This window comes from Balaenoptera borealis (assembly GCF_965194805.1).
Source record: "Balaenoptera borealis genome assembly, chromosome: X".
In the NCBI taxonomy this organism is placed as follows: Eukaryota; Metazoa; Chordata; class Mammalia; order Artiodactyla; family Balaenopteridae; genus Balaenoptera; species Balaenoptera borealis.
In genome coordinates this window covers 125,392,529-125,417,205 of record NC_138881.1, presented here as the reverse complement: position 1 = coordinate 125,417,205, position 24,677 = coordinate 125,392,529, and the positions used below count along the sequence as shown (strand labels likewise).

Here is a 24,677-nt window from a genome sequence, read left to right as displayed (position 1 = left end):
GCAAGTTGGGGCATATTCGCATCCTGGAATACACAGCAACTGCCCAACCTCACAGTAGCCAGTATTTCTTTAGCTGTTATAAGAGTAACAAGTAATGCGTCTCCGCTCACTGTGTCCGAGACCACTTGCTTTCCAGTATCTCATTTAATCCTTAGCACGACCTTATTGCGTCCAGCCAGGATCACCACTCTGTCTGGCTCGGAAGCACATGTTCTTAGCCATTCACCTGCTGGGGTTCCTGGTGATCCCCGTGCCCCCCTTTGACACTATGGGACTGGACCTGGTTAACTCCCCAACCTCAAGGAATCTCCATTTTGCTCCTTTTCCCTCATTAATTATTGAGGTGATACATGAAGTTGTTGTGGGAATAAAAAATAAGAATAAAATGCCTGGAATATACCATGTATATCGTGTGTGTTCAGTAACCACTAGCTATTTCTGTTAATTCTCCTGCTAGTGTCATAGAATAAGCACTGCCCTGAAAATCAGAATATCCGCTCACTCCTTGTATGTTTTGTTTTTGCAGCCCCAAGATTCAGAGCAATGGATACAAGTCACAGAGGGAAAGATTTTGGCTCCATCTCAGGGAGACCCCCGCCCCCTACTATGGCTCAGAGTGTGGGGGAAGCCTCTGGGGGGGTATGGAGGTGTGGCCCTGTGGGAGACACAGGAAGCCTACCGAAGGGACACTGGGGGGAGATGGTAGTAGCTACCCTCAAGGAGGATGTGGCCCAGGGCAGCCTGTGTCGAATAATGGCAGGGACAGGCTCGACGACTCCGGGGAGCAGCGGCGCTTTCTCTTTGTCTTTGAAAGCCGGCTGCAGCCGGAGCCCTTCTTGAGAGCGTTCACGTCAAAGGCTGCAGCGGGCATTTTGCTGTTACAGTCAGTGTCGGAATCTGATTTCACCCGGTCCCGGAGATGGGCTCGGTTGGAGGGGTTCATGGGAAAGGACTGCAGCGCGTGTGTCAATCACTGAGCACGTTTACAGATCGACTCTGCAGATGTGAACTCGCGCTTTCAGCGCATTCATCAAAGCCTCGGGGGAGCTGACCCTGTCCCTCCTCCTTCCTCCCCCGGGCCCGCGGCGCTCGGCTCCAGGTCACCCCGCAACTTCCCTCTCGCCTGCCCCCCGCGCCCCCGGCCTCAGGCTCGTTTCCTCCAGACGTGCCGCTGTTTGCCAACCGCGGCCAGCCACGAAAATGGCCCTTTTCTTTCATCTCTGGGCAGGGCTCCACTGCAGGATCAGCTAAGTGGGAGGGCAGCCAGCGGTTCTGACAAACAAGTTCCGCCAAGGCGACGGGGGCAGGAGCGTGGGTGCCGGGTCCTGGAGCCGCAGCTGGAGGGACCCCTAGGGAACAGCCCTTTACCGGGAGGACACCAAGGCCAGAAGGGGAAGAGCCCTGTTCAAGGTCACCCGGCTGGCAGAACGCACCAGGCTTGTGCGCCGCCTTGGGTCCTGCTCCGGGCCCTAGAGGAGTCTGGCGCGCCGGGTGGAAATCACCGCATACCCTTGCTGCCAGCGCCTCCGGCTCCCCAGCCACTGTTGACTCACTGCTCCGGGCCCGCAGGGCCCACCTCTGAGACTTCCCTTTCGAGGGCGGGGTGTGAAGGGGCCCGCGAGGCACGGGCCGGCACTGGCCGGGACCCAGACAGCCTAACCTGCCGGGTGCCCGCGGGCTCCGCCCCTCAAGCCCCAGCCCCGCCCGCAGGCTGCCGCCCCGCCCCTCGCGCATAGGCCCCGCCCCCGAGACTGCAGGCTCGCCCCGCCCCTCGCACCACAGTCGCAGTCCCACCCCACCTCACCTCGTCTCCGTCGGGCACGCCCCGCCAGAGCTCGCGCGCGCCCCTCCCCCGCCCTCCCGGGGCCGCGCCGCGCGCGCGCCGGTTCTGGGCGAGGCCCTGCAGTAGCGGCAGGGTTCCTCCCTCTTCTGCTCCTCCTCCTCCTTCCCGGCTCCTCCCCGACCACCCCCTCGGGCGCTCTCGCGCTAACTGTGCTCCTCTGGGCCCCGACCGCCCGCTCCCAGCCATGGTGGCCTGGCACTCGGCGTTCCTCATCTGCCTCGCTTTCTCCTTGGCCACTGTGGTCCAGAGAGGTAAGGCGGGCGGGGGGCACGCGGGGACCCCGCCCTCTGGGCCCGTGGGGCGGGGGCCCTGCGCCCCGTGGGCCCGGTGGTGCGCATGAGCGGCTCGGCCCCCGCCCGAGGGCCTGCTGCGGAGGCTGCCGGCGGGCAGGCGGGGCCGTGCGGGAGGATGGGGCGGGGGTGCTAGCCCCGAGCCCGCGGGGGCTGACCGTGCCGCAGTCCATGTGGCCGGTGGGGAGGGACCGGGACCCCTCCTGGTGCTGGGCTAGAAACAGCGGGATACTCCCCCCCTTAAAATCCTGAACAAGGTGTCTCCGCCGGTGACAACACCTGTCCCCGGGAGATTGCCGTTGGAAAAACCTTGAAGAGAGCACTCATTCCCCGAGCAGGGCTTCTCAAAATGTGTTTCCAGGCCACCTGCAGCAGAAGCACCTGGGGAGCTTCCTGTGCTCACTCCTACCTTGTCAGGATCTCGGCGGGGATGGGGGGATGGACGGGGAACGGCGGTGTGTAAGTCTAACCAGCTCCCCAGGAGCTTCTGGTACCCGCCCCAGTTTTCGAGCCATTGGTGATATTTTGCCAAGGAGGAGGAGAGAGAAATTCTACCAAATCAAGGAAGCAAGTTTCTTAGACCCTCGCTACTCAAAGTGTGGTCCAAGGCCCGCAACGACATCTCTTGGGACTTGTTAGGAATGCAGCATCTCAGGCCCCGCCCCTGACCTACTGAGTCAGATTCTGCATTAACTAGATCCCCGGGTAATTCGCAGGCACATTTAAGTTTGAGAAGCATCTTCTTAGAATAAATGCAGTCTGTGGTTAAAAATAGGGTCGCCAAGGAGTCCCAGCAGAATCTTCTTACACTTACTTATCTCATCTCCACATCAGAAAAAGAGGTTGAGGAAAACAGTGCAGTGAGCACAGAATTGTGCTCTGAGCTTCCTGACACAAAGGCAGATTCAGCTAGTTAAAAACACATGAGCTCAGCAAAAACAAAACCGTGTCCTATAAGTGCGTTCTAGTGAGGGTTATGTTACTTATAAGGAACACTGGAAAACAGTAGACAGTCCAAAGCAGTTTTGCAAAAGATGTAGAAATGTTTCTCATGCGGGCAGCCCTCCTGGAGTCTGTACAAGAAGAGCCATTCAGCATTCTACAAAGGTGCCAGGCTCTGTTCTAGACACTGATGCTGCAGCAGTGAACAAAATTCAGGCTCTGTCCTCGTGGAGCTGACATCCTGATGCGGGAGAAAATAAGTGCAAACATCGCAATCTATATACAATTAGTGCAGTGAAGAATAATAAAGCAAGTTACAGGGTTGTTGAATTTTGTTTCATTTTTCCCTTCGGGGTTAAGATTTTTATTTTGTTTATGATGCATTTGTGGGGAAAAGTATGATCACTTGATTAACTTGCATCTAATGATATGGGACATTTGAAAGTGGAAGTGCAAAAAAGTTCGAAAAATGCTCCCTTCACGGCTGTCTTCTGCAGGTCTTCAACATGGTAGGCACATTGAGAAGGTGAGGAATTTAAATGATGAGGTGTCAGGTTTTCATCATTACGGGTTACACTAGGTGATTTACAAAGTGGTGGGGGAAACTGCAAATGGGTGCAGCCATTTTACAGATGAGGAAACGGAGGCGCACAGAGGTGAAGTAACTTGCCTCAGGTGGCAAAGCTAAGATTTGATTCCAGGCTCATCTGATTCCACTGTCCTTGCTTTTAAGTATTAGGCATAATGCCTTTACACCTGGAGGCTGCCCTCCTCCTACGCCTTACTGGCCAAGTGGCCTTGGGAAAGTGCTCTGAACTTGGTTCGGTTTGCTCATCTGTATAATGCCTAACAACTCATAAAGGTATCTCGAGGGAACCAGGCGTGTGTCACCCTCAGATTTGCAACCCTGCCACCAGCTACCATCTCCTGAGGGCTTGCTGTGTACCACTTCACATATATATTTTTTAATTGCCCCAGGAGTTTGGCTTGTTAGGTATAATCCCCGCCTTCCAGATGAGGGGCCCCTGGTCACATAACTCAGAAGGAAAGAGCCAGGATCCCACCCATTTAAGATTGCTAGCCAGTGATCTTTTTAAATTTTAATTAACGCTGAACCAGAAGAAGCTTTTGCTTCAAGGTAGGGCCCCAGTTTCCTGGATCTTTTGTGCAGAACAACATGACAAATACGGGTTTTGCATTGGTGGTCCCCTCTGGGGATCCGGACAGTTAGTTTCAGAGCTACTGTGTCAAAATGAACAAACACAAAGCAGGTCTCAGTTAGGTACCCACTGGCTCTCCGGGAGCCCCCAGGTGGTGGATCAGGTGGGTCTGCCCAAGAGCCACTTTCTTCTTGGTCCTGGTCCTCAGTAATGAGGTGTGACCTAGAAAGCCTGGCAGGCCGCAGGAGACACTCAGAGCCTCGAAGCACGATTGTGAAATCCGCACCGACTCGGGCAAGTTGAGACAGATTTTAGGCTCCCAGGAGCTTAAAAGGTGGTTAACAAGTCATTCCTGTTCTAATTACAGATGGGCTTTTAGTGCACTGTGTATTTTACTAGTTCTGAAAAATCGTCTGAGGACAGGTATGTCCCCTGTCTGCACCTACAGAAGTGGAAGCTGCGCTTTTGACTTCCGGGGAGAAGAATCTCAGTGGTACGGGTGGGTAACGATCATACGAGGGCCCCACTTCCCCAGTGTCTTCCACGTGCCAGGCCCTCAGGGCCTCACACACATTTACACCTCCTAACTACCCTGAAAGCTTGGCACTGTGACCCATCTTGTCTCCTGATGTTCGTAATGGCTGTTTGCATACAGCCTTGAAAAGTAACTGAGCGGTAACCCATAACTCAGATGAAAAACGTGGTCCAGTGAGGTTTTGGACTTGAACTCAGGTTTATCTGAGTAACCAAAGGAGGGGTCATAAATGCAGATATATCCAGGGATGGGGCAGGTGACAGAAATGGGAGCCGTGGCCAAGAATGTGTGATGAGCGTGCTGGCAGATCTCCAAGTGCCTGCTCCTTTAAAGAGAGGCAGCCCGGCCAAGAGAGGGAGAGTGCCAGCTGCGAAGCAGGCCTGCCCAGCGCTACCACGGTGCAGGGCAAGTCACTTAACTGCTTGTTGCCTCAGTTTTCTCATCTGGAAAATGGGGATAATACCACCATCCGCCTCATGGAGCTGTTACTAGGATTAAATGAGTGCAAATGGATAAAGTACTTAGCACAACACCTGGCTCCGAGTGAGCTCTGTGCTAGTAACTATTATTCCAAGCCACATTTAAAAAATACACAGTGCAAACCTTGAAAATATTATGCTAAGTGAAGGAAGCCAGACACAAAAGCCCACATATTGCATGATTCCGTTTATATGTAATGTCCAGAGTTGGCAAATCCATAGAGACAAAAAGTAGATTAGTGGTTGCCAGGGTCTAAGGGGAATGAAGAGTGACTGCCTAATAGGTACCAGGTTTCCTTTTAGGGTGATGGAAATGTTCTGGAACTGGATAGAGGTGGTGGTTGTACAACCTCGTGAATGTACCAAGAACCACTAAATTGTACGCTTTGAAAGGGTGAGTTGTATGGTATGTGGATTATATCTCTGTTTAAAACATTCACTGCAGTCCAAGCAGAACAAATGAGGGAGGTGTCAGCATGTGACCCCTGGGTTGGGGTTGGTCTTCAGGGCCCCCGAGTTTGGTCGGGCCAGGGAGAGCGAGAGCAGGGGGGGCCCCGAGTGCTGGTGGCGCTGGGATCCAGGCAGGAGCCCTGTGGGCTGACTTGGGCTATTGGCTTTGAGCCAGACAGACCCCTGGGGCACCTGCAGGATTGGCCCGCCTGAGTGCAGCAGTGGCCCCTGCAAAGGTGCATCCTGGGCAGGGGGGACCTTCCCTGTCCTGTGTGGCTCAGGTTTGCCCTTATGCACCCCGGTCACTGCAGTGGACCGACAGGGTCTAGGGACTGTTTGCCTTTTAGTCTCACCTGTTTTGACTGGTTTGCAGCCCCTTCCTCACTGTCAAAGGTCACATCCCATCCCCTCCATCATTTTGGATACCAGGTAACAAAAATGTGTGTGTTTCTTAAACAGGCGCACACACACAGAAATCACCCAAGAGTCAGTGCCAGCAGGCACTGAGGAGGGGCCTCCAGCAGAGGTGACGGCGATGAGGGTGAAGAGGCTGTTGGCAGCTCGCAGGGGAGTGTGGGGAGCAGCTGATTTTGGTTTTCGTGAGTTCAGGAAAGATCCTTTCCAGGCGCACTGACTCCCGTTCTGGGTTCTTCCCCCACCTGGTGGTGGTGCTTTCCCTGCTGTGTGTCCACTCCTCCCCTTTGCACTTGGCATGTATTCCTCTGCTGCTCTTGGCGTGTGGGGGGAGGCCCGGCTCTGTCTGGAGGTTCCTGTTCCCCAGCCCAGGCTGGGCCCTCCCTGAGGCTGGCTCACAGGTCCACTGACTGGCCAATCTTGGTTTGCATGTAAAAGCCTAAAGTCATCCTAAACGCGTAATAGAAACAGGGGAGAAATCTTTCATGCAGGTCAGTGTTCCAAATGGCCCCCAAAGATGTCCATGCCCTAATCTCTGGAACCTGTGACTATGGGAGGTTACATAGTGATTTCGGCTGGCAAGAGGACCTCAGTCTTTGTCTTCTTTGAAGAGAGAATTCAGCAAAGAGACCAAGACTGCAAAGCAGGTACAGACTTTATTAGAAGCACAGTACATGTGGGAGAGCACACAGGCAAACTCATGGAGTAGGGGTAGCAATGCCTTGCGCTCTGGGGTAGCTTAGGTAGTTAATATGGGGTTAGTCTTCTGGGGTTTAGATGAGGGTGACCCTCCTTTTTTCTCCCCTATGATCATGTCATCTGCAATTCCTTATTTGGCCTTCCACCAAGCACTATTTTTTTTTCTTTAATAAATTTATGTATTTATTTATTTATTTTTGGTACGTTGGGTGTTCGTTGCTGCGTGCAGGCTTCCTCTAGTTGCGGCGAGCGGGGGCTACTCTTCGGTGCGGTGCGAGGGCTTCTCATTGCGGTGGCTTCTCTTGTTGCAGAGCATGGGCTCTAAGCACGCGGGCTTCAGTAGTTGTGGCTCATGGGCTCAGTAGTTGTGGCTCGTGGGCTCTAGAGCGCAGGCTCAGTAGTCATGGCACACGGGTTTAGTTGCTCCACAGCACGTGGGATCTTCCCGGACCAGGGCTTGAACCCGGTCCCCTGCATTGGCAGGCAGATTCTCAACCACTGCGCCACCAGGGAAGCCCCTCAAGCACTATTTTGAATCTTTCTCGTGAGCACCTAAGCAAAACCCAGGGGGAGAGGGGGAAGGGTCAAAACCGCAATGCTAATGATATTACAGTGTGGCCAAGGTTACTAGAGGATGACCTGGGACCCCTTCTGCACATGTGTCGGGCTGGGAAATCTTGACCACAAAAATGCGGAGGCTGTGGTGGGCTGCTTTGTCTTTCAGCCAATCACGGTGCTTAATTCTTGTAGTTCATCTCAAAGGGTCAGCATGAAACCAGTTGAAACCAGTTGCAGCAGGTTAACCCAGGGCCTATCTATCTCCTTCCTCAACAGTAGAGGGGAATTAAGGTAGCAGGTGGAATTAGGTTGCCAATCAGCTGGCCTGAAAATAAGATTCTCCTGGGTTATGCTGGCTAATTAAAGGATGAGGTTCCTTTAAATATCGAAGAGGAAGGTGGAGGAGTGAGGGTCAGAGTGATGCCACGCGAGAAAGAGTCCACTGCCTTTGCTGGCTCCGAAGATGGAAGGGGCCGGGAGCCAAGGAATACACAGACTCTGCCCTAGAGCTTCCAGAAGTAATGCAATGCAGCCCTGGCAATACCTTGATTTCAGCCCAGTGAGACCGCGTTGGACTTCTGACCTCCCAAACGGTAAGATAAAAGTGTGCGTTGCAGGGCACTACGTTGGCCGTCATTTATTACAGCAGCAAGAGGAAGCTAGGAGAAGCTAAGGGGTGGATATTAGCGTCCGCTTCGTTCTTGGAAAACTAGCTTGTGGTGTTTCTTTACATTGTTTCAATTTTGCCATTTTAAATCAACCCCCAATCTGCTCTCAGTTCAGGATTTTAAAATAAATGTGCAGAAAATTGGATTGTGGTGGTGGCCTTGGTGCGGCAATGAATGCTTTGAAGCACCTCTGAGGGCCCTGGAAGGCAGCTGGATTTCTTTTGCCTGGGTTTGATTTTAAACTACTCCTGAAGGAGATTGCAGAGTGCGCCCTGTTCAGTGGGCCACCTGTATCGGGGGCCCCCGGCTGTGTCCCAAAAGGCCTTTCCTACGCCCCGCCCCGGCCCCCCCCCCCAGTCACGATGGCTGCGTTTGAAGCAGGTGCAGTCTGGGTACAGCAGACAGGCTTTCTTCCTTGTCTGGGCTGTGCCTGCCCCTTTGCTGAGGAGGAGGAGTGGGCTGCCGGCTCACCTTTGTCCCCAGGCGGGGTGGGGGAAAGGACCAGAGCAGAAATGGGTGGGCCTGGACCGCCACTCCACCTTCAACTAGTTTTTTTTAATGAATTTATTTATTTTTGGCTGTGTTGGGTCTTCGTTGCTGCGTGTGGGTTTTCTCTAGTTGCAGTGAGCGGGGGCTACTCTTCGTTGCGGTGCACGGGCTTCTCATTGCGGTGGCTTCTCTCGTTGCGGAGCACGGGCTCTAGGCGCGCGGGCTTCAGTAGTTGTGGCACGTGGGCTCAGTAGTTGTGGTGCACGGGCTTTGTTTCTCCGCCGCACGTGGGATCTTCCCGGACCAGGGCTCGAACCCGTGTCCCCTGCATTGGCAGGCGGATTCTTAACCGCTGCGTCACCAAGTAAGCCCTCAAGTAGTTTTGAGCTCTGTTTTTGTTTGTTTTCTACATGGGGTTGCTCATCAGATGTCAGAGGGTTCTGCAACTTTAAAACAAAAACACTTTGAAAACTGTAGTGGAATCCCACAGAGAGGAGTGCCACAGCTCAGTGAACATCTGTTTAAAGGAGCGGCCAGACAGCCTCTGGCTGGCATTGCAAGGTGGTTCTGTTTGGGACTGTTTTCCAACTTAGAGGGGGTACCCTCAGCAAGAAACATTGTTGCAGTGTGGAATTCATGACCCCCAAAATAGTGCCAAGGCACTCAGGGCTCATTTTGACCTTCTTTTTATTTTTATTGCTGCTTCAGCTAGCCTGGGATGATGGAATTAACACGGGCCTGCATTCCAGTGTGGCCCCACCATTTGCTGGCCACAGTTGCCTTATCTGCACCAAGAGGCTGCTGACCTCTGCTTTGTCGGCCTCACAGAATTGTTGGAGTAGCCAATTAACTGCTAATGCAAATAGGCTGTGTTGTCCAGCTATTAGCCAAGTTAGGCTCCCCAGAGGGGAGGAGAATGGGAAAGAGGCCACCTGCCCAAGGGCTGCCTTCTTTGCTTGCTTGCATTGCTTCTAATGAGCATTCAGGGGCTTTCGTTTACAAAAGCCTTTATTGACCAGAACCAAAGTGCCCACCGAATTACTGAGCTGGGCTCAGAGTCCCAGTGAGCTCAGAGGAAGAACTGTCCCGGGAGCAATTCTAATTTAGTTGCTCTTCATATCCCGTTGGCCTCCTGCAGAGTTCTGGGCTATCTTTCGGGAGCAATCCCTTTTACTTTCTCACCATTCATTCATTTGGCTCTGTCGTTCAGCTTAAAAAAAAAAAAAAGCAAAAATCCAAAGTAGTGCCTAAAAAGAAACAAACAAGAACTATATTTTAATCTTTCATTCGTAAAATACAGTATACCATGTGGACTTGTAGAAGTTTGGGGCTCCCATTAATTTCCTCCCAACACTTGGCTTCCCACCCCTCCCCCGCAGCTGCTCCTGGCCAAGGTTAGTGGTGACCTCAGTGTGGCTGGGTCCAAGGGTCATCTGACACCCTCCCCTGGAAACACTTTCTCCCCTTGGCTTCTGGGAAGCTGCACTGGTCATTCCTTGCCATTCTTCCTCACCTCTGACCTTAGGGCTTGTGGGGATGCCTTGGGCCTAGTCCACCTGCTTTACTTGCACTCGCTTCCCAGGTGCTTTCACCAGCCTCATGGCTTTAAATGAAATCCCATCTGCATACTTTTGACTCTTCAGTTTCTATCCCCAGCTCTGATCTCTCTTGACCTCCAGGCTCCTGCATTCAGCATCCCCACGTGGTCCTCTGATGTCTTGCTGGTGTTAAGTTACTGAAATTCTTCCAATTCATCTGTTCTCCCCTCCCACCAACTGAGTCCTCGCCCTTCGCTCAGGATTCCTGGACCTCCCCATAATCCAGCAACCAAAGGGTCCATGCCATGTGCAGCCATGTTAAGTTATTTTGACTATGACCCTTGCTCATACGCGTCACAGAAGACCCAGTGCAAACCTGAGCTGCTGCTGGCTGCCTCCCAGCCTGCCCCTCCCACCTGAGTAACTGGCAGCCCCATGCTGTTAGGGGCTCTGGCCACTCCTCCATGGCTTCCTTCCCTCACGGCCCCGGTCTGATCTGTCAGCGGACCACGCCTGTGACCACCCTCAGAATCGTCCAGACTCCCACCTGTTTCACCTCCTCTCTGGCTACCTCCCTTGGCTGGGCCACTGTCCCCTCTCGTTGGAGCCCTGGCAGTGACCTCCCAACAGGTGTCTCAGAGTTCACTTCTGCCCCCTACGGTCCAATCTCTACATTGCAGCCAGACCATCTTTAGAGACCTAAATCGCATTGCATCCCTCTGCCCAGAACCCTCCAGTGGCTTCCAGTTGTAATGAAAATAAAACCTAAACCGCTCTGTGGCCTACAAGTTCCAGCAGAATGGGGCCTACGCATGCTCTGACCTTGGCTCCCACCCCTGCCCGGGGCTGGCTTGCTGCTCCTCCAGTATGTTAAGTCCAGTCCATCGCCTTGGCGTCTTCTTGTTTGCCCTCTCCTCTGGCTAGAAGTTCCTCCCCCAGGTAGTTGCATGGTGGGTCTCAAGGGCTTTGGAGTACCCCCATCAAGGTGGGACAGCTCGGGGCTTTGACTGTTTCTACTTGGAGAAGGGTCACAAAAGGTGGAGCAGTTTTACCGCAGATAGAGGCTATTGAGCAGGGTTTCTCAACAATGGCACCGCTGACATTTGGGGTGGGAGAATTCAGCGGGAGGGCTGTCCTGTGCATCATGAGATACTTAGCAGCATTCTTGGCTTCTCCCCACTAGGTGCCAGTAGTACCCCCTCCCAAGTCAGCCAGCCCCAGATGAGTGCAGACATTGCCCAATGGCCCCTGGGAGCAGAACCGCCCAGGTTGAGACCCGCTGCCCAGGTTGAGACCCGCTGCTGAACAGACAGACGTATTCTTTGTGATTCCACTCTCCATTTTCAGTTCCTCGTGAGTCACTGGAGTTTTCTGTCATCGTCACATTGCCTCAGGATACACATGTGAGAGTAAATCCGATCACAGCCAACCAGGAAAACACCGTAGGCTCCTTGGTGAGCTTTGAGCTCATCCTAGTTAGATCAGGCGCATCACCAGTCTCCTTAGGTAGTTATTTTCTGCATAGATTCCCACAGACGGCTTGTCCCATCTAGTTTGTGTTGATCCTTATTAGCTTCAGTTTTAGCTGACGACCTTGTCTTTTTAAATATGTTTTACCATTTTCTGAGAACTGGTGAAAAAGAATAAACAGAAAAATGAGCCAAAGACTTGACCAGGCAATTCATAAAAGAAGAAATCAAATTGGACAACAAACGTATGAAAAGATGCTCAACCTCATTAGTAATTGGAGAGATGCAAATTAACCTGTAATAAGATAAAATTACATACCCTCCAGTAAGCTAAAAACTATAACGAAGTCTGACAATACCAGGTGTTTACATGGTTACATGAGTAATATGTGCTCTTTGTAGTAAACTTTGAAAATGTAGAGAGGTGTCGAGAAAATGCAAACCCCATAACCCAGGGTTAGCCACTGTTAACATGTTGGAATACAGTACTTTTTTTTTTTTTTGCCGCACTGCATGGCTTGCAGGATCTTAGTTCCCCGACCAGGGATTGAACCCGCGTCCTGGCAGTGACAGCGCTGAGTCCTAACCACTGGACCGCCAGGGAATTCCCTGGAATACCGTATTTCAGTAGTAGTTTTTTTCTCTGTAGAAATATATATTTCACATTATTAGTATTGACCTGTGTATATAGCTTTTTCCCTTATTGTGAAATATGACATAGATATAGAAAAGTGTGCAAGGCCTTTAACAAATAAGTATAAAGTGAAGATCTGTGTCATCACCAATCAGGCCAAGCAATAGAATGTTGACAGCACCCAGGTGGACCTCTGTGTGCCCCTCCTGATCACAGACCCACCCTCCCCCCAGAGGTGACACTAGCCTGCCTTTTGTGCAGTCATTTTTTTTGCTTGATACTTCTAACACCTATGCATGTGGCCCTAAATAGTTTAGTTTGGCCTGTCCTGTAGCCTTGTAGAAATGGAATTACACTCTACGTAGGCTTTTGTGTTTTGCCTCTTTCCCCCACCATTGCTAATGATCTGTTGTGTGTATTTGTGGCTTATTCATCTTCACTGCTATGTATTACTCCACTGTTTGAATATACCACAAGTTTTTAAAAAAATTCATTTCTTCTTTATTTTTTTTAAAATTTATTTATTTATTTATTTTTGGCTGCATTGGGTCTTTGTTGCTGTGCGCGGGCTTTCTCTAGTTGCGGCGAGTGGGGGCTACTCTTCGTTGCGGTGCGCGGGCTTCTCATTGCCATGTCTTCTCTTGTTGTGGAGCGCAGGCTCTAGTGCGCAGGCTTCAGTAGTTGTGGCACATAGGCTCAGTAGTTGTGGCTCACAGGCTTAGTTGCCCCGTGGCATGTGGGATCTTCCCGGACCAGGGTTTGAACCCATGTCCCCTGCATTGGCAGGAGGATTATTAACCACTGTGCCACCAGGGAAGTCCCTTGTTCTCTTACTGATGGATGTTTGGGTGTTTCCAGTTTTTGAATGTTTCAAGCAGTTCTGTCATAACCATTCTTATGTAGATATGTACAAGTTTCTCTAGGGTGCTGGTTCTTTTTTTGTTTTTAACTTATTGAAGTATACTTGGTTTAGAATCTTGTTAATTTCTGCTGTACAGCAAAGTAATTCCGTTATATATACATTCTTTTTCATATTCTTTTCCATTATGGTTTATCACAGGATACTGAATAGAGTTCCCTGTGCTCTACAGTAGGACCTTGTTGTTTGTCCATTCTATATATAACAGTTTGCATCTGTTAATCCCAAACTCCCAATCCAGCCCTCCCCCACCCCCCTCCCCCTTGGCAATCACACGTCTGTTCTCTATGTCTGTGAGTCTGTTTCTATTTTGTAGGTAAGTTTATTTGTGTCACATTTTAAATTCCACATATAAGTGATATGATATTTGTCTTTCTCTGACTTACTTCACTTACGATAATCTCTAAGTTCATCCATGTTGCCGCAAGTGGCATTTTTTTATGGCTGAGTAGAGTTCCATTGTATATATATATCTAGGGTGCTGGTTCTTAAACTGTGGTCTGGGGACCCTTGGAGGGCCCCCAAAGTGTTTTCAGGAGTCCACAAGGTCAGGCTGTTTTCATAATAACACTAAGATATTAAATGCATTTTGCATTATTTTCTCACGAGTGTATGTTGTTTCCAGAGTTGATGTGATGTGTAACAACATTACTCTGATGGCTAATGGAATGTGGGCTTGCGTCTTCTTGTGTTTTACATTTTTCTCAGTTTTAATTTCTAATATGATAAATGTCAATGGATATAACCCACATAAACAAAAGCTTTTTGAGATTCTCAAGTTTTGAGCGTATAAGGCCAAAAAGTTTGAACATTGCTGTCCTCGGATTCTACCTAGGAGTGGAGTTTCTGGGTTATGTAGTATTTGTAACTTCAGTCTTAGCAGGTGATGCCACACCGTCTTCCAAAGTGGTTGTGCCAGTACTTGGCACTGTCAGACTTCTGTATAATTTTAGCTACTTGTGGGTGTGTAATTTTATATTTTTATGGTTTCGTTTGCATCTCTCTGGTTACTAATGAAGTTGGGCATCTTTCCATATGTTTATTGTCCAATTTGATTTCTTTATGAATTGCCTGTTCAAGTCTTGGCTCATTGATCTATTCTTTTCCTATGGTTCTCACACAGGATGCTTTATTTCCTCATGTGCTTGGTTATTTTTGGCTGTGTACTACTCATTGCCCTTGAACTATATATGTGGGGATGCTTTGAAGTCTAGGATAAATGTACCTTCTTCCAGAGAAGACTTGTATTTGACTTTGTCAGGTGCCCTTAGGACATTATTAGCCTGGGACTACTTAAAACAAGTGTCTAATTTCTTCCCTTTGTTTCCACAGCACCAAGGCAGCCTTCCTTGCAGTCCTCTGGAGGTTGAATTGGGAAGGGGCAAGTTTGTTTCTGAGTCACCCTTACCCCAAGGGTATAGTCCTCTGGTGTCCCAGTTTAATGTGGGAAGAATTTTTCTATTAAATAGATTCCTCAATTTAGGTGGTCATGGTCCCAAACTACAGTCCCCTTCGCCTGTCTTGGAAGGTTGCCAAAATCAAAGGCAAAGTTTGTCCAGCTGGGTGTGCGTGGGTTCCCGCATCTCCGGATTTCCTGCTGTCTCTTAGGTTTTGCCATGTTTGTTGTTGGTTTTTACCATTTTGTCAGTTCTTCAGTGTTTTTAAGGGTATGTTTTTTAAAATCACCTGTTTTAGTTGTTCTTAATTGGAAGGTTGCTCCAAATAATCTATCCTGCCATTACTAGAAACACAAATTGATATATCTTTATCCTGTTTATGTAACCTTACATTTTCTTGTGTAATTAAAATTGTTTTCAATACATGATTTCTGATGGCTATTAAGGTGGACTCCAGGTCTTTGCTATTATAAATTACATTTCAGTAAACGTTTGTACATAATATTTGGCTGACGATAATGGTACCTAATGACAGGGTGGCTGGGAGAGGGCGGAGAGAGAGGGTGTGAACCTTAGTGCTCCATTCACGTCAACTGTTGTTCCTTTTCTTATCACGGCCTGCGGACGAGGAGACAGTCTCGTGCCGAGCGTGTGGGGAGCCAGCTAGACAGTTAAGGGTTAGAGGAGTAATGTCAGGTGACAAAGGGAGCCGATTAAGGAACGTGGATTGCCAAGGTACCCTGAGGGCCTGGCTCGAGTCACAAACCCTGAACTGGCAGCTGTGCCAACGCCAGTCAGCACAGGGGTGTGAGACCTGCTACTGCGGGGAGGCACCGCCCCACAGCGTGGCCAGGCTGGTGGTTGCTGGGCATATGGTCGGTCCCCTCCGGGAGGTGTTAATTAAGTGCCTCCAGGCACCCTGCTTGGTGCTAGGCCAACGGAGGTGACTCGGGCACTGGCCTTGCTTCCAGAAGGTCCCAGCGTAGTGGGGCTAGAGAGTGGGTTCTCCTCTCGAGGTTGGGGATTAGTAGGGTGAGAGCAGAACGTTGTGGCAGGGATTGCGGATGCTCACTCGGGTCTCTGCCGTGACCGCGCTGGGGCTGTACCCCAAGGAGAGCAGGAGGGGCCGCCAAAGGGCGGCCAGGAGTGGGAAGATGGGGCCAAGACCAGAGAGTGGGATTTCCAAGGTGGTGCAGTTTCTTGTGCAGAGTGGGGATGCAGTTGCCTTTAGCAGAGTGAGGTGGGTGAAGGGTTTTGGAGATGCGGAAGGTGGTGAAGGGGCCGAGGGCAGGATCTGGAGGATACCCAGGCCGCAGTTAGCATACTAGGTTGACTTGGGCTAGAGAGAGAACCCAGCCACTGCCGGGCGGCTCCACTCGCTGCATGACTCAGAGGGAATATGCTGGAAGTCAGGAGAGGATGGCCTTAAGGATAGGGGCAGCAGCTAGGTAGCTGCAGCCTCACAAGAGGAGGGAGGGCTGACTGAGGGTGAGGGTGGGTTTCTTGGAGGGCCTGATCTTCCCTAGAGAGGAGGAAACAGGCAAAATGTCGTAAAGGTACTTGCCCATGGTCACAGATGGTAACCTTTATAACCACTGCCTCTGAAGTGCAGAAGCCTTTGTGTAGCAGGTTGACTTCCCTTCTCCTCCCACAAGTTGAAATAGTTCTATTTTCACATACCGTACAATTCACCGACTGAAAGTGTAAAATTCGGTGGGTTTTAGTATATTCAGAGTGGGGCAACCATCACATTGCATTCTGGAACATTTCTGTCACCCCAAAAAGAAGCCCCATGCCCTTCAGCAGCCCCTCTCCCAATCCACCCCCCTTCCTTCCTGGCAGCCACTAGTCTGCTTTGTTTCTGTGTATTTGCCTATTTTAGAGACTTCATAGGAGTGGAATCATGCAATGTGTAGCCTTTTGTATCTGGTTTCTTTCAATCAGCATAATGTTGACAAGGTTCATCCATATTGTAGCACGTGTCAGTACTTCATGCCTTTTTATGGCTCAGTAGTATTCCATTGTATGGGTACAACACATTTTGTTTACCCATTCCTCAGATGATGGACACTTGGGTTGTTTCTACTCTTTGCCTACTATGAATACTGCTGTAAACATTCATGTACAGACTTTTGTGTGGATGTAAGTTTTCAGTTATCTTGGGTAGAATTGCTAGGTCATACGGTAATGCTGTGTTTTACTTCTCTAGGAACTGTCAGGCGGGTTTACAAAGCTGCTGCATCATTTTACAATCCCACCAGCAGCGTGTGAGGGTTCTAGTTTCTCCACATTCTCACCAATGCTTATTTTCTGTTGTTGTAGTATCTCATTGTGGTTTTGCTTTGCGTTTCCCTAGTGACTAATGAAGTTGAGCGTCCTTTCCTGTGCTTATTGGGTTATGTTCTTGAGTGAAAGTCTCTCCAATGCAGAGGGCACTAAAGTGGGAACCAGGAGTCTTGGAGCTAACTCTAGCCGTGCTCTGTTTCACAGTGGCCGCTTCTAACATTGCTTGTTAGATTGATTGAATCACAGGTCCTTTATGGTATATTGTTCCTGTTATAAATATATCCTACCATCCCCATCCCTTCTTGAGAGCAGGGACCTTGTTAATCAAATCCATCAGTTACTGTCTGTTTCAGTCAGCACCCTCTCCCTTTCCTTGGTTCTCTTCACTCACCTAAGAACATGCTTAAGTTTTCTTTCATCCTGCAAAATCTCTCCTTCCCTTGCCTCCCTTTTAAGCTAATACCCTATCCCTTCCTCCTCCAGATCTCCAGTCCCTGCCCTTCCTCTTCATCTCCCTTTTTTTCTCAGTCAAACTGGAGTGTGGCTTCCGTCATTTGCCCCACTGGTCTACTCGGAGGTTTCACTGAGGCCATCAGGGCAAATGTATTTTTTAAGTAGATATTGAAGTAGCAGGTCCCAGATCATTGATACTGGTGACCTCACTGGGGTGTGGAATTGGAAGGAATGGGGTGATTCTCCCTTGTTACTGTAGGGTTATTTGGGAAGATGCATACAGGGAGCTTCTTGAATTAGTTTAGTAGAGAGCAGGCAGTGGAAGTAGGGGTGCATAGAACTGGTGGCAGGAAATGTCTAGACTAGTGATATTCAAATAGTGGGCCCCTGAGGCCTTTGAACTGACATTGGGGTCGAGTGTTGTCTGTAAACACAATCAGTGATGCAGCTGGGTCATTCATGTACTGGAGTTAAAAATGTATGTAGATGTTGCTCTGATGAAACAAATTGCAGAAATTTTAGAATCTGATAGGACAGACTTTTCTTAAACTACTCTTTCTAAAACTTTCTGTCCCCATATGCAGACTATAGGGTCAAATTTTCAAGTTAAAAAAAAAAGTCTGTTGGGATTTTGATTGGAATTGCGTTGACTAGGTCGATTTTTAAGAAAGCTGACTTTTTTTTTTTAACAACAGTATTAAAATTTCCCATCCAAACTGGTTTTTCAATTTAGTTCTGTGTTCTTCTTTCACATTTTGTATCTTTCTTCGTGTTCTACCTGACATTTCTTGTTAGACTTATTCCCAAGTACTTTATATTCCTGTTATAAATGGGATTTTTTTCTCATTAAATTTTCTAAGTAATGATTGGTGTCTGAGAAAGCTACTGATTTTTGTACATATATGTAATTTTTTTATTACTAACCACCTTACTAAACAATCTTTATTTCATCTAGTTTTTCACTTGATTCTCTTGGCATTTCCAGGTATATGATCATATCATCTGCAAATAACAATGACTTTGCCTCTTTTCCAGTTTTTTTTTGCCCCTTAGTAGTCTCTTATCTGATTCTCCTGGCTACCACACCCAGGACTGTGTTAAATAACAGTAGTGGTGCTAAGGGACCTCCTTGCTTGTTTGTGACTTTGGTTTGTGATATATTGCTTTGTCTTATTAAGGGTAAATCCTCCCTCCTGTTTTACAAAGGATTGGGATTTTTGAAAAATCAGAATTAGACACTGAATTGTCTCTAGTGGTGGTTTGGTATCTCAAGATCTGTGTGTTCCCCTTTAACCCATGAATATAGTAAATCCTATCCCTAGGCCTCTCCTGGTGAGCATCCGGGTGATCCCACTGTGCTGTGGATGTATTCATTTTGAATACATGCTTGGGTTCTATTTGTGCACACTTTTTTAAATTTTTTTAATTTTTATTTTATTTATTTTTGGCTGTGTTGGATTTTTGTTGCTGCGCGCGGACTTTCTCTAGTTGCGGCGAGGGGGGGCTACTCTTCCTTGCCGTGCGTGGGCTTCTCATTGCTGTGGCTTCTCTTGTTGCGGAGCACGGGCTCTAGGCGCACGGGCTTCAGTAGTTGCAGCACGCGGGCTCAGTAGTTGTGGCTCACGGGCTCTAGAGTGCAAGCTCAGTAGTTGTGGCACACGGGCTTAGTTGCTCCGCGACATGTGGGATCCTCCCATACCAGGGCTCGAACCCGTGTCCCCTGCATTGGCAGGCGGATTCTTAACCACTGTGCTACCAGGGAAGTCCCAATGCACACTTTATTTTTATATCAATATTCAAAAGTGAGATTGGTCTATAGTGTGCTTTTTCTATGCTACCTTTTCCAGGTGTCACTACAAGATGGGAAGTTTTTCTCATTTCTCTGCTCTAGAAAATTTGAACAGTAGAGAAATCATCTGTCTCTTGAGGATTGAAATAATTCTCATGTGGATTGAGCCTGGTTGATTCTTCTAGAGCAGTATTCATACACAGTTTTCACAGTTTTTTCCTCATGGTGCTCTATTTAGGTTTTCTCTATTATATATATTTATTCTGTCTATATGTTAGGTTTTCTTTCTTCTTGACTAATTTTTGAAAATTTATGTAGTTCTAGAATAATATCCATTTAATCTAGTTGAATATAAGCTTCATAAAGGCAGGATTTTTTTGTCTGTTCACTGGTGTATCCTTAGGACCTAGAACAAGGCAGGGCACATAGTAGGTATTTATAAATATTTGTATTATTATTTTGATTTCCTTTGTATTTTTTCTCACTCCTAATTTGGGTATCAGTTCTTTTTTTTTTTTTTCTTTTTTCCATGATTACCTTGGTGAGTGACTTAGTGCTTTTGGTGATGATTTTTTAAAGAAACCTAGGCAGAAGGAGCAAGTCGCCTATTAGAGGAAAGAAAAATAAGTCCAGTTCACTTCACCCTGCTTCATGACAGTATTTGATGCTGGAAGACATGGGGTTAATACCTCTACACAGTTTTGAGGGGAAAAGTTTGGATCAAGTTGTCATTCTCGTGGAGAGGCAATACAAAGGCATTCTGAAAAATGTAAGGCTTCCTATACCCCAGTGTTGATAGCTTTATTTGTAATTACCAAATACTGGAATCAGCCCAAATGCCCTTTGATGGGTGAATGGATGAACTGTGGTACACCTACCCTGTGGAATACTACTCAGCAATGAAAAAGGAACGAACTGTTGATACACACAACAACCTGGATGAATCTCAGATGTAGTATGCTGTGTGAAAGAAGCCAGTCTCAAAAGAATACATACTGCATTATTCCATTTCTATGACATTCTTGAAATAACATCAATATAGAGATGGAGAACAGATTAGTGGTGGTCACAGGTAGGGGAGGTGAAGAGGAAAGGTGGGAGAGAAGTGGGTCTGCTTATAAAAAGGCAGCATAAGGGATACTTGTGCCAATGGAACTCTTCTTTATCTTGACTGTGGTGGTCACATTAATCTACACATGTGATAAAACTGTATGGTAGTTAATAAACGCACAAATGAGTGCAAGTAAAACCGGGGAAATTTGAATAAGATGTGTGGGTTGTATCAATGTCAGTATCCTGATTGTGATAGTATACTATTTTGCATAATATGACCTTTGGGGAAACTAGGCAAAGTATATGAGGGATACAAGGGATCTCTTTATATTATTTCTCTTTTTTAACATTTTATTTTTTGTAGTTAAATATACAATATTTATTAATGTAATACTAACAGAGAATTAGGTTAATAGGTGTGGATAACAGTATTTTTATTCTTTTGACTATTTAAATTAATTTTTAAAATTGAAGTATAGTTGATTTACAGTGTTGTGTTTGTTTCAGGTGTATAGCAAAGTGAATCAGTTATACATACATACATACATAGATTCTTTTTCCGATTCTTTTCCCTTATAGGTTATTATGGGATATTGAGTAGAGTTCCCTGTGCTATACAGTAGGTCCTTGTTGGTTATCTATTTTATATTTGGTAGTGTGTATATGTTAATCGCAAACTCCTAATTTATCCCTCCCCCCGTATTATTTCTGATAATTGTATGGGAATCTATAATTATCTCAATAAAAATTTCAGTTAAAAAATGGAATGCTTTTGGGACTTCCCTGATGGCGCAGTGGTTAAGAATCCGCCTGCCAATGCAGGGGACACGGGTTCGAGCCCTGGTCCGGGAAGATCCCACATGCCGCGGAGCAGCTAAGCCCGTGCGTCACAACTACTGAGCCGGCGCTGTAGAGCCCGCGAGCCACAACTAGAGAAAGCCCATGTGCAGCAACGAAGACCCAACACAGCCAAAAAATACATAAATAAAATAAATTAAAAATGGAATGCTTTGGAAGCTATATGTCACTCAGCAACCCTCCTGGAGACATCTACTTAATAATACAAAACAGCTAAGCAAGAGGTGATTCAAAATAATGATTCTGAACAGGGGACACACAGGGAGAGAGAGGTGTCTGGCAGGAAACCCTGGGCCCAGAGCTCAGAGCCACTTTGCCCGTGGGGATTTCTGTTTGGTGTGGTGGGCATTAAGAGCTGCAGTCACAGGAGGAGGTGGGATCTGGCTGGGAGACTGGGTGAGCGTGAGCGGTAGCTATCTGGGGAGCCCCAGAATTGAAGAGGGGGACAGAGCAGGACCAGCTTCAGGACACAGATTTCAGGGAAGGTTGCTCAGTGGTGTCAGAGCTGGTGGAGCGTCAAGAGGAGCCCTGAAGTCCACCACATGTGAACCTGGACATGGTGTTTCTCCCCCAGGCTGACCTCTCCCCCTGTGCTCCCCAGCTGGGCGGATGGTGTCGCCATTCTCGTCCATATGCCAAGGGATACATGTAGGTCATCCTTGCACTCCTCTCCCCCCCCGAAACCCCTCTTAAGTCTCCCCACTGCCCTTCCCCAGCCTGGCCTTCCTCATCTGTTGCCGCCTTCTCTGACCACTCCCTGCCGCATACTCTGTTCCAGCCCTCCTGACTTCCCCCTGCTCTCTGCGAATGGCCGGCCCCTGCACCCCTGAGGCTTGACTCGGGAGGCTGCCTATGCCCCAAGGCCCTCTCCCTCTGCTCCCCTTTCCGATCTGAGCTCAGCTGCCGCCCCCTCCCTGAAGCCTGCCACACAATCACAGCAGCCGTCACCAGCTCCGCCTGGCACACGCAGCTGTCATAACCCCATTTGTTTAAATATCTCCACCCCTGGACTGAGGTCAAGAACTCTGCTTTTCTCATCTTTCTCTCTCTCCCAGTCCCTGGTCCGTGGTGTTTGGTGACTGAATAGTCCTGCGCTAACTTTTTGGTTCTGTAATCCTATGAAAAGCATTCACCGAAGGATTGCCTTCAAACGAAAACTCCTTAGGTCCTTGACGATATGATTTGGACTTGCAGAAATCTGAATCAGACTTGTGTTATGTCTGAGCAAACCCTAGCAGCCCCTGGAAGTACGCCCTGTTTCGTGTTTGGGCAGTCAGGCTCCGAGTCTGGTTCGGGGCCAGGTGTATTTATAGAGAGCAAGACATCTGCCCTCTCCTTCCCCTCACGCCCGTCCTCCCACTCCCCCTCCTGTGGGCTGGCTCCGCCCGGTTCCCTGTAGTCTCTGACTCAAACCATCTTTCCACTGGCTTCCCTGTGAATGTCATCCTGAAATGCAGGTTTCCTTTTTTTTTTTTTTTTAATGGCTTAAGAAATTGATATATAATTCACGTAACATAAAATTCACCCCTTTAAAGCGTACACCTCAGTGGCATGTAGGACATTCACCAAGTTGTATGACCGTCACCTCTGTCTAGCTCCAAGACATTTTCATCGCCCAAAGAGGAAACCTCATACCCATTAAGCAGTCAGTCTACATTCTCCCCTCCCGCAGCCCTGGCAACCACTCATCAGCTTTCTGTCTCTATGGATGTACGTATTCTGGATGTTTCATATAAATGGAATCATGCACTATGTGGCCTTTTGTGTCTGGCTTCTTTCACTTCGTATAAGGTTTTCAAGGCTCATGCAGGTTGTAGCCTGGCTCAGTCCTTCTTTTCCTTTTTATCACCAAATAATGTCATGGCACGGATAGACCGCTCCCAGTAGAATTCTGTGCTGTGAGGCCACCGTTTGTAGCTGCCTTTTTCATGGACGTTTCCCAGGGCCGAGATCAGAGCTGAGCACCCCGTCCTGCCCATCAGGAACTATTTGTTGGGTGAATGAATGGAGCTTCCTGTTCAGTGATTCTGCGGGTCTGCTTGTATTTGTCAGTGGAGACGCAGCCGGGATCTCCTCGCCCGGGGCTCGGCGGTGGGCTGCAGCCCGGTGGATGGGAGCTCGCGGTGTGGAGAGGGGAAGGCTGTGGGTAGGGAAGGGACCAGTGAGCAGGCTGGGGCTAGCCTGAACAGGACCCTCTTCCAGGTCCCAGGCCCGTTTGGGCCGCCGGCTCCTCCTCGCCAGCTTGCTCAGTTTCTTTGGAGGGAAGATGTGCAGCTTCTCTTGTCGTGAGGGGGCTGCACAGGAGGCCGAGGGGAGAGGCAGGTCTGCACACGGTTCCCTAGGCTCCTCCCCTCCCCTCCCCTCTCCCGCTGTCTTCCTCCCCGACACTGACTTGAGGGGGGGGGAGAGGGACGGGGTCTTCCACCCAGCTTCCACGTCTCCTTCTGGACAGGGGATGTGCTCCTGAGCTTGGCTCCTTCCCACATTTGTTGTCATTACCATTTTTACTGGAAACATGTCATAGTTAGAAATTTGGGAGAATTAGCACCTGTATGATATCGCATCTTCCTATCCACAACCTAGTCTTTTCATTTGTTCAAGTCGTCTTTTGTGTTTTTCAGTACGGTTGACCCTTGAACGATACGGGTTTGAACTGCGCAGGTCCAGTTATACACGGATATTTTTCAGTAGTAAATGCTACAGTACCAGACAGTCTGTGGCTGGTTGAATCCGTGAATGCACAGGGCTGACCGTAAGTTGCATGTGGATTAACCCCTGCGTTGTTTGAGGGTCCACTGTACTGGTTTCATTTTTTTCCTTCACTTAGTTCTAGTATACTTCTTAAGTATCTTTTTAAATTGAGGTATAATTTGCATACCTCAGATGTTAAGATTTTCAGGAATGTTCTTCAGTAGCGTTTTAAAAATTTGTGTGCACTTGGTTCTAGTAAGGCTCTTAAGTATTTTTTATTGAGGTATGATTTACATATAGTTAAATGCTAAGGTATTAAGATCCTTGAGTTCAATCAGTTTTGACGAACGCATGTCAAGACAGAACATTTTCATCATCCCAGAAAGTTCCTTCATATCACTTCCCAGCATCCCTCACCCAAGCAACCACTGAGCTGATTTTTACACCACAGGTTAGTTTTGTCTCTTCTAGAATTTCATAGAAATAAACCATATCATATTTACCCTTTTGTGTCCGGCTTTTCTCATGCAGTATAATATTTCCAAGGTTCATCCATGTTATAATACGCGTCAGCTGTTCCTTTTCCACGTCTCTTCAGCTCCTCTGACTTTGATTTATCTGTTGTTCTGATCTCATCCACCTTTGCTCTTCTGGAAGCTCGTCTCCCCACCCCCTTGTTCCTAGCGCTCGTCTGCATGTACTCACTTGTGCGCTCCTTTCCTGATACTCCCCAGTGGCTTTGAGAGACAGGGGTATAAATGTGCTTGGCGTCCACCGTCCGGAACGGAAAATCTGGGCAGATTTTTCGTTATCCAAGCAGTCTCTAGTGTGGCATTACATCTTGAAGGTCTCTGTGAGAAAGGACCAACTGTTCTCCCGTTTTGTATTCTTCCTCTTTTCCACATTTGTTTTCAAAGCAGCAAAGAACAAAAGTGATGATGTCTGTTTCCTCCAAGCCTTCTGATAAAGGAGTATTAACCTTTCAGCCTAAACTTTACTGCAGGTCCAAGAATAACTTATTTAAGAGGAAATGGGACTGTTGACATTTTACATGATTTTAAAT

The 24,677-nt window shown here is 48.3% G+C and overlaps 1 protein-coding gene across 6 annotated transcripts in view; it reads left to right on the top strand.

Moving 5' to 3' along the window:
* The first annotated feature begins 1,818 nt into the window (after positions 1 to 1,818).
* The window catches only part of CD99L2 (CD99 molecule like 2), a 105,942-nt gene continuing 83,083 nt past the window's right edge, over positions 1,819 to 24,677 (top strand). Inside the window, exons 1-4 of one of the 6 annotated variants that reach the window (XM_082376171.1) lie at positions 4,649 to 4,734; positions 5,553 to 5,643; positions 6,159 to 6,298; positions 6,605 to 6,760. In XM_082376171.1, coding sequence (XP_082232297.1) covers positions 6,664 to 6,760 — 97 coding nt within the window. In that variant the 5' untranslated portion in view covers positions 4,649 to 4,734; positions 5,553 to 5,643; positions 6,159 to 6,298; positions 6,605 to 6,663. Of the gene's footprint in view, positions 2,095 to 4,648; positions 5,644 to 6,158; positions 6,299 to 6,604; positions 6,761 to 7,287; positions 7,964 to 24,677 lie in introns of those variants that run through there. The other 5 variants (XM_082376172.1, XM_082376170.1, XM_082376173.1 and 2 more) reach the window with 5 other exon arrangements.